Source organism: Syngnathus floridae, chromosome 4, assembly GCF_059516105.1.
Source record: "Syngnathus floridae isolate MCC-2025c chromosome 4, RoL_Sflo_1.0, whole genome shotgun sequence".
NCBI classification, from domain to species: Eukaryota; Metazoa; Chordata; class Actinopteri; order Syngnathiformes; family Syngnathidae; genus Syngnathus; species Syngnathus floridae.
Window position 1 is genome coordinate 2,111,128 of NC_142416.1, and position 9,565 is coordinate 2,120,692.

General features: G+C 43.2%; 1 protein-coding gene across 1 annotated transcript; it reads left to right on the forward strand.

The window, feature by feature from the left end:
* The first annotated feature begins 555 nt into the window (after positions 1-555).
* On the forward strand, positions 556-3,677 carry LOC148398559 (janus kinase and microtubule-interacting protein 3-like). Its single transcript, XM_088374765.1, has 13 exons — positions 556-577; positions 714-818; positions 963-1,075; positions 1,231-1,273; positions 1,489-1,551; positions 1,639-1,736; positions 1,822-2,061; positions 2,176-2,241; positions 2,303-2,371; positions 2,448-2,525; positions 2,582-2,815; positions 2,897-3,020; positions 3,390-3,677. Exons 6-13 carry the CDS (start codon positions 1,647-1,649, stop codon positions 3,473-3,475), a joined length of 987 nt encoding a protein of 328 aa, XP_088230891.1. The 5' UTR covers positions 556-577; positions 714-818; positions 963-1,075; positions 1,231-1,273; positions 1,489-1,551; positions 1,639-1,646; the 3' UTR covers positions 3,476-3,677.
* The last annotated feature ends 5,888 nt before the right edge of the window (positions 3,678-9,565 follow it).

The following is a 9,565-nucleotide window of genomic DNA, read 5'->3' on the forward strand; positions in this document are numbered from 1 at the left end:
TTTTGCAAGAACCACACGGGAGACAAGTAAGTTCTTTTGGACACCTGCAGGTGGAGAGTCCATCCGTTGTACGAATGAAGTCTGACTCTCGGCTCCTGCACGAGCATTTTAATTAAGAGAAACAGGGTGGGTGTAAGAGTGGATTGAATAGAGGAAGCCCTTGACCTCTAGTCAAAACATAGCAAGGGGTGTTTTACGACTTTGTGTAGGAAGGGATAAGCGATAGGGATAAATAAGGGATAAATAATATTATTTATTACAGGTTGCAGTCAAAGTCAAAGCAACATAATGATACGATAAAGATAATCTGGAAAACCCTGACACACCCTGTAGTTGTCACTTTTGGAAAAGACGAGCGTCCCTCCAATCATCGCCGGTGACGTGTTTTTCAGGCTCTGGAGACAGGAGCTCATGTCAGAAATGTCATTGTGAGTCGCGTTTGTTTCTGCGCCGGAGCCGTTCGTTCCCTTTGCATCCAAAGAATCTCAAAGGCGGATTATTTGTGTCGACAGGATTTGCTGCTACGATACCGACGTCGAGAATCTCTGAGGAGGAACAAAGCGTGAGGTCCTGCAAGGTGAGTCTGTTTGTTTGCGGCTGCTTGGTGTTGCGCAAGATGAAATGGCCTTTTTCTCGCTATCGTTCCTCTCGTCGATTCATCGTGAGGTGTCGCTTCAGTTTGTTCAGAGAGATGTTTGCTTCCGCGCCCGCAGGTCATCGAAACATTTTACGGCTACGACGAAGACGTGTTGGTGGACTCGGACGGATCGTCCTTGTCTTTTCGCACCGACAGAACCCCCGACACGGAACCCGAAGAGGTAGCCCGCCATTTCTGCCAGCGTATTGGCACCAAACATTCCTCTTAAGCCTGGAATCGGACTCGTCTTTGCGTCGCGGGTGCTTTGTCGCCGGTCTGACTGATTCTGGTACTAGTGCTGTGTTGCATTGGTGTGTGCATGAAGAGGCGGAGCTTCGCTACCGCCAGCTGACGCAAGAATATCAAGCGCTGCAACGAGCCTACGCTCTGCTAGCCCAGACCAGCGAAGGGGACTACGACGCCGAGAAGGAGATCAAGGTGGCGCCCCTTCCCGCAACCCCCGGCCGGGTCGCAGCCTCCCCGTTCTCACCCAGCCTCGGGTGTTCTCTGGTCTGAAAGGAGGAGGAGGAGCCTCCCTCCTCCTCCTTTCAGACCAGAGAAAAGCTGATGGTAGAAATGGGTCACTATCAAAGCAGAGTAGCAGATCTGGAGTCAGCGCTGAAGCAACAAGGACAGGTAAGCTCATCAATGAGCACACCTTTTTCTCAGACAAAATAGCTACATTCTTCAGTCACTCATCCGTCTGGCATTACTGGACCAACCCCCCCCCCCCCCCGAACGTGGCTGGGAAAATGCGGAGAAAAGCAAATGTCATTTTCCAGTCAACCAAAGAATTTGTGGATGAAAATGACACAACATTCCAAAGCTGTCCACGCGTTTGTCTCTTCTAGAATGTCAAGTGGGTGGAGGAGAAGCAGCTGCTGCGTCAGAGCAATCAGCAGTTGGCCGAAAAGGTGACGGAAAGAAAGGCGCTGGGCGGAGTCGCTTGGCGTCACACCCGACGGGAAGCCCCGCAGATGAGGTCTGACTGTCTTTTCAAGTCAGGCGGATGGAGGCGGAAGAAGCGCGTCTGAAAGAGCACATCCAGGATATCCGAGACCAAAACGAACTGCTTGAGTTCCGCATCCTGGAGCTGGAGGTGGGAAGACTCGCACAAGCGTGTTGAGGCCAGAGATGTGACGGACGGACGGACGGACGGACGGATGCATGCCTCTGCCTTTCAGGAGAGGGAGTGGCGCTCCCCCGTCTTGAAGTTTCTGCAAGTCCGTTTCCCAGACGGCCTCAGCCCTTTGCAGATCTACTGCGAGGCCGAGGGCGTGAGCGTACGTAAGGCGTCCCTCGCAACCCTAACCTTAACCCGAGGTCCCAGAACACCTTACATTGCTCCTTGCGCCTTTCCCCCGGACATCGTCATCAGTGATCTGATGAAGAAGCTGGACATCCTGGGCTATAACGCCGTAAGTGTATGTCGAACTCCTTATGTTCGCACTCCACGAGACTCGGCGGCTCAAATGTGACTTTTGGAAGGCTTTGCGCTGAAAGAAGCTTGTTGACGCTGTGCCTTTGGGCTCTTGCAGAATCTCACCAACGAGGAGCAGGTGGTCGTGATTCACGCCAGGACCCTTCTCACCCTAGCCGAGAAGGTAACGCGCACGTCCACGCACGCTCTCGCATTCTGCTTATGTGACAGCAGCCTTTCCTCAGTGGTTAGAATACATCAAAGTGACCAAGTCAGCACTTCAACAGAAGATGTTGGACATTGAAAGTGAGAAGGTAGACAGACACGCGACATCAGCCAAGGGGAACTCCGGCAATGTGCCCCAACAATTCTGACCTTGAGCTGTGCTAGGATATGTTCTGCAAGCAGAAGGGCTACCTGGATGAAGAGTTGGACTTCAGGAAGTGTTCCATGGACCAGGCTCATAAGGTAAGCCGCCCTCAAATCTCCCGCCGGACCACTGATGGACGAGGATTGCGGCCCAGAGGATCCTGGAGCTGGAGGCCATGTTGTACGAGGCGCTACCGCAGCGGGACTGCCCCGCCACGGACGGCGAAAAAGCCAGCCACGCTGGCGTGAATGACGTGCTGACGGCGGATCAGAGAGAAGAGCTTAGGAGCGCCGTGGACCAATGGAAGCGAGCCCTGATGTGCGAGTTGAGGGAGCGCGACGCTTGCATCCTCCAAGAGAGAATGGATCTGCTGCACAGCGCGCAACAGGTAAGGGCCCAAAGCCAGCCCGGCACTTACTTGCACGCTTACTGGCTTTTGAATGCCACTTTCCATTTGTCCGTCCTAGAGGAACAAAGAGCTGAAAGAATTCATCGAAGCTCAGAAGAGACAAATCAAACAATTGGAGGAGAAGTTTCTGTTTCTCTTTCTATTCTTCTCCTTGGCCTTCATTCTGTGGCCCTAACACCAGCTGGTGAGTGAGCTCCAGCGGCACCGCACTCGACACCTCCGATACACTGCCAGCCGGTCTCAGACGTTGGCAGACGCTCCGATGCCAACGTATACCCCCCGCCACGGTGACAGAGGCACCGCGTCGCACCGGCGCTCATCCAATCAGAAGGCAGGAAAAGCAAATTCACATGCAGGGCACTTTTGAACCAGAAGAGAGCGCCACAAAAAACGGTTGTTGCCCCAAACGCGCACTAAAAAGGGTCAGAATAACAAGAGTCCCACTGGCCAGCCGGGGCCACCCGTCCAGCTGTTTCTTCAGGGGGGAAAAAAATTGGAGTCACCGGTGAGTACATTTTGCATTTAGCTCTGCTTTTCTGCTTCTGTCTTCAAGTGTGTGGCATCCTGCGATCAAAGATTCAGCCAACCCCAAAGTGGTTGACCTCAACGTCCCACCACCATGCCTACCAGAGCAGGTGACGTGATGCTTTGGACATCCTTCCGTCTCAGATGCCCAAAAGTACTCTTTGCCACATCTGCGGCAATACGGTGTCTTTTCAAAGGTGCAAATAAATCCAGCGTGGGCGGAACACGCACGTCTTCGGTTTTTCCCGCTTTGTTTGTGTGACAGCTGTTGTGAAAATTTTATACAAATAAAGTTGTATAGTACAGGTTTGGCCAAGCCGCAACTCCCGAACCGCATGCGGCTCTTTTATGTTCATATCAACATTTGTGTGTGTGTGTGTGGGGGGGGTTGTGCGTGTTGGCTTCACTTGAGTTCAATTTGGTATTTTGGTCAAAAGCGCATGTGGTGAAATTCCACAAAGTAGGATGGGCAAACACATTTCTTTAAACTATGAGTGTCAATTGGGCTCTCGAAATGGCAGGGAAAAGATGCACAGCAAAACGAAAATACGTAGATGAACGCAGGACGTTTTAATCAGAGTGGGAAAGTTTCTATTTTTTGTTGAACGTGATGGCAAACCATTCTGCCTGATATGTCAGACCTCAGCGCATTTCAAAGATTCAAATCTTCAGCGCCATGCACTTCAGCTCACTCCATGCTAACATTGATCAGGCGTCGAACCCGCAACATCATGCTTAAGAGGTGGCCATGCTAACCAGTGCGCTATTATGTCAACGCATAATAACTAAGTCTACTGATCAAAACAGCGGTTACTATATGACGTCGCTACGTCGTGGTCACGTGACGCAGACAAGACGTCAATGGACGTGGGCAGAGTTAACTTGTTTAAAAGGGAGTGGGCAGAAGAAATATTTAATTTATTTAAATCTATTTTGAGTGCACACCATTATGCCAATGCATAACAACTGTAAATCTACTAAACAAAACAGCGGTTGCTATATGACATCTGCCACGTCGTGGTCACGTGACATACGTGACGTCGATGGGCGTAACTTTCGCCGGAATTCAAATCCGCGGGGAGAGTTAACTTGTTTAAAAGAGAGTGGGCAGAAGAATTATTTAATTTATTTAAATCTATTTGGTGTGTGCGCCATTATGTCAATGCATAACAACTGTAAGTCTACTAAACAAAACAGCGGTTGCTATATGACGTCTGCCACGTCGTGGTCACGTGACGCGGACGTGACGTCGACGCCTACTTTACATCCCACCGATCACAGGACCCCTCGGCTGCATAACCGTGCCCCCTTCCCAACCAATCGGATTTGCTATACGCGAAAACGACGCCAATGGAAAGAGCTTCCGCCCAAATTTAAATCCGTGGGCGTGGCTCGCAGCAGGAAGTAGGAAAATGGCGGCGATGTTGACAAAGACACAGCGGATGGTAACATACGACTAACAAGAGAAATATTTTTATTTTCTGCTTGCAACTGGACCGTCCAGAGCGTACACGGTAAGTACAACTCATCGTTTTTAAAAAGAAGTACTTTTGTTGCCCTGAAAAGCGAGTGAGCGTGGCGTTTGTGGGGGACGTCGAATTTCGACGATTCTTTCTGGTCAACGGTTGTAAATGATTGTGTTGATTAAAAAAGAAAACTTGATGTAACTCTACTTTTAACTGCCGTTTCAGATAGATTTGGAATTGCATCACATCCAATTTTGCCTAGAGCGTACACGGTAAGTAACACTCGTTGTGTTTAAGGAGATTTACGTTTGTAATAGCAGAAGTGTAGCCGCGTTGCGTTGTACGTGTGAAAATTGGTCGAGGCGAAATGTTAATGTTTAATTTCATTCCTTTAGGTTCCACGGTGTTTGTTGGCTGCAAGTTTTCCACTGCAAGAAGAGGCTCGTATCATTGACCAGGAGCGAGCTACAATGGTGAGTAGCCATAACATTTATGTTAAACACTTCCTATTTCATGTCTAACAGTACTTGATTTAACAAATAACCATAAATAAATACAGTGTGGGCACTGAAGTTAACATATGTGATTATACTGCCTAATCTGTCACCGAGTAGATTGTTGCAAAGTAATATAAGATCCAAAGTTGTAATTCAGAATAGTTTTCAAAAGAAGGCCATTAGAATTATATACAAGTCTGATTACCCTGAACAAGCTATTAATTAAATCACAAATTCTTCAATTCAAAGATTTGGTAGATTATCAGACAAATAATGTCTAACAGTAATTGATTTAACACATCACGATAAGTAGATTGAGTGTGGGCACTCTCAAGTTAACATATATGATTATACTGCCTAATCTGTTACAGAGTATGTTGTTGCCAAGTAATGTAGAATAGATCCAAAGTAGTAATCCAGAATAGTTTTGAAGAGGCCATTAGAATAATAAACAAATCTGATTACCTTGAACATAATAACAAGCTAAGTGTTTAATATGTCCTATGAAGTCAAAATTGGGCACCATCATGTGGTGAAATTTGGAATTGCATCACATCCAATTTTGCCTGGGAACAAACAGATTAAATAAATCTTAGTTTTGAATAAGCCACTCCTTCTCAAACAAGTAAACTCTGCCCATTTCGCGCAGTAGATGTTCCGTTAATATCTAGTATTTATACAAAGTCATAATTTAAATTGCTTTCAACCTTCATTCATCGGTTCAACCAACATTACTCGCTCTTATTACCAACTTGTATTGATTTAACTAAGCGTTTAATACTTCCTATCAGGTCTCAAGGCAAGATTTGGCAAAATACAGTTTCAGCAAATCCAATTTTGCCAGGGAACAAAAATAGATTAAATAAACTAAATAAGTCTTCTTCCCATTAAATAAATCAGAAAAGTCTGTCTTGTAACCAGTCCTCTTCAAACAAGTAAAGTCTGCCCATTTTGTGCCGTAGATTTTGTGTCTATGCCTAGTATTTAAACAAAATCATAATTTAAACGACTTCTTTCCTTCATTCACTTTGGAAATTTGGAATTGCAGCAAATCGAATTTTGCCAGGGAACAAAAATAGATCAATTAAACTAAATAAGTCTTCTTCCCATTAAATAAATTAAAAAAGTCTGTCTTGTAACCAGTCCTTTTCAAACAAGTAAAGTCTGCCCATTTTGTGCCGTCGATTTTGTGTTAATGCCTAGTATTTATACAAAATCATAATTTAAAGGACTTCATTCCTTCATTCACTTTGGAAATTTGGAATTGCAGCACATCAAATTTTGCCTGGGAAGAAAAGTAGATTAAATAAATTTAATAAGTCTTACTACTTCCCATTAAATAAATTAAATACGTCTTACTTGTTCCCACTCCTTTTCAAAACAGTAGTTTAAAACGAGGGCCCTTCACTCAATCTTTAACCTCAACCCCGCACGTTGTGTTGTATCTGTGAATGTTGGTTGTGGCCAAATGATAGTTTTCTTTCATTCGTTTAGGTTCCAAGAAAACTTGATGTAACTCTACTTTTAACTGCCGTTTCAGATAAGCGGGTATTACGTCGCAGTCATGTGCCGCGGATATGACGTAATTGCCCGAACCTCCGCCAAAATTCAAATCTGTTGGCGCGATGGCCGTGAGCCACTGAGCAGCGACGATTATCAACGGAAATATCTTTATTTTCTGCTTGCAACTGGACCGTCTAGAGCGTACACGGTAAGTAACACTCATTGTGTTTAAGGAGATTTACGTTTGTAATAGCAGAAGTGTAGCCGCGTTGCGTTGTACGTGTGAAAATTGGTCGAGGCGAAATGTTAATGTTTAATTTCATTCCTTTAGGTTCCACGGTGTTTGTTGGCTGCAAGTTTTCCACTGCAAGAAGAGGCTCGTATCATTGACCAGGAGCGAGCTACAATGGTGAGTAGCCATAACATTTATGTTAAACACTTCCTATTTCATGTCTAACAGTACTTGATTTAACAAATAACCATAAATAAATACAGTGTGGGCACTGAAGTTAACATATGTGATTATACTGCCTAATCTGTCACCGAGTAGATTGTTGCAAAGTAATATAAGATCCAAAGTTGTAATTCAGAATAGTTTTCAAAAGAAGGCCATTAGAATTATATACAAGTCTGATTACCCTGAACAAGCTATTAATTAAATCACAAATTCTTCAATTCAAAGATTTGGTAGATTATCAGACAAATAATGTCTAACAGTAATTGATTTAACACATAACGATAAGTAGATTGAGTGTGGGCACTCTCAAGTTAACATATATGATTATACTGCCTAATCTGTTACAGAGTATGTTGTTGCCAAGTAATGTAGAATAGATCCAAAGTAGTAATCCAGAATAGTTTTGAAGAGGCCATTAGAATAATAAACAAATCTGATTACCTTGAACATAATAACAAGCTAAGTGTTTAATATGTCCTATGAAGTCAAAATTGGGCACCATCATGTGGTGAAATTTGGAATTGCATCACATCCAATTTTGCCTGGGAACAAACAGATTAAATAAATCTTAGTTTTGAATAAGCCACTCCTTCTCAAACAAGTAAACTCTGCCCATTTCGCAGTAGATGTTCTGTTAATATCTAGTATTTATACAAAGTCATAATTTAAATTGCTTTCAACCTTCATTCATCGGTTCAACCAACATTACTCGCTCTTATTACCAACTTGTATTGATTTAACTAAGCGTTTAATACTTCCTATCAGGTCTCAAATCGAGATTTGGCAAAATACAATTTCAGCAAATACAATTTTGCCAGGGAACAAAAATAGATTAAATAAACTAAATAAGTCCTCTTCCCATTAAATAAATCAGAAAAGTCTGTCTTGTAACCAGTCCTCTTCAAACAAGTAAAGTCTGCCCATTTTGTGCCGTAGATTTTGTGTCTATGCCTAGTATTTAAACAAAATCATAATTTAAACGACTTCTTTCCTTCATTCACTTTGGAAATTTGGAATTGCAGCAAATCGAATTTTGCCAGGGAACAAAAATAGATCAATTAAACTAAATAAGTCTTCTTCCCATTAAATAAATTAAAAAAGTCTGTCTTGTAACCAGTCCTTTTCAAACAAGTAAAGTCTGCCCATTTTGTGCCGTCGATTTTGTGTTTATGCCTAGTATTTATACAAAATCATAATTTAAAGGACTTCATTCCTTCATTCACTTTGGAAATTTGGAATTGCAGCACATCAAATTTTGCCTGGGAAGAAAAGTAGATTAAATAAATTTAATAAGTCTTACTACTTCCCATTAAATAAATTAAATACGTCTTACTTGTTTCCACTCCTTTTCAAAACAGTAGTTTAAAACGAGGGCCCTTCACTCAATCTTTAACCTCAACCCCGCACGTTGTGTTGTATCCGTGAATGTTGGTTGTGGCCAAATGATAGTTTTCTTTCATTCGTTTAGGTTCCAAGAAAACTTGATGTAACTCTACTTTTAACTGCCGTTTCAGATAAGCGGGTATTACGTCGCAGTCATGTGCCGCAGATATGACGTAATTGCCGGAACCTCCGCCAAAATTCAAATCTGTTGGCGCGATGGCCGTGAGCCACTGAGCAGCGACGATTATCAACAGAAATATCTTTATTTTCTGCTTGCAACTGGACCGTCTAGAGCGTACACGGTAAGTAACACTCATTGTGTTTAAGGAGATTTACGTTTGTAATAGCAGAAGTGTAGCCGCGTTGCGTTGTACGTGTGAAAATTGGTCGAGGCGAAATGTTAATGTTTAATTTCATTCCTTTAGGTTCCACGGTGTTTGTTGGCTGCAAGTTTTCCACTGCAAGAAGAGGCTCGTATCATTGACCAGGAGCGAGCTACAATGGTGAGTAGCCATAACATTTATGTTAAACACTTCCTATTTCATGTCTAACAGTACTTGATTTAACAAATAACCATAAATAAATACAGTGTGGGCACTGAAGTTAACATATGTGATTATACTGCCTAATCTGTCACCGAGTAGATTGTTGCAAAGTAATATAAGATCCAAAGTTGTAATTCAGAATAGTTTTCAAAAGAAGGCCATTAGAATTATATACAAGTCTGATTACCCTGAACAAGCTAGTAATTAAATCACAAATTCTTCAATTCAAAGATTTGGTAGATTATCAGACAAATAATGTCTAACAGTAATTGATTTAACACATCACGATAAGTAGATTGAGTGTGGGCACTCTCAAGTTAACATATATGATTATACTGCCTAATCTGTTACAG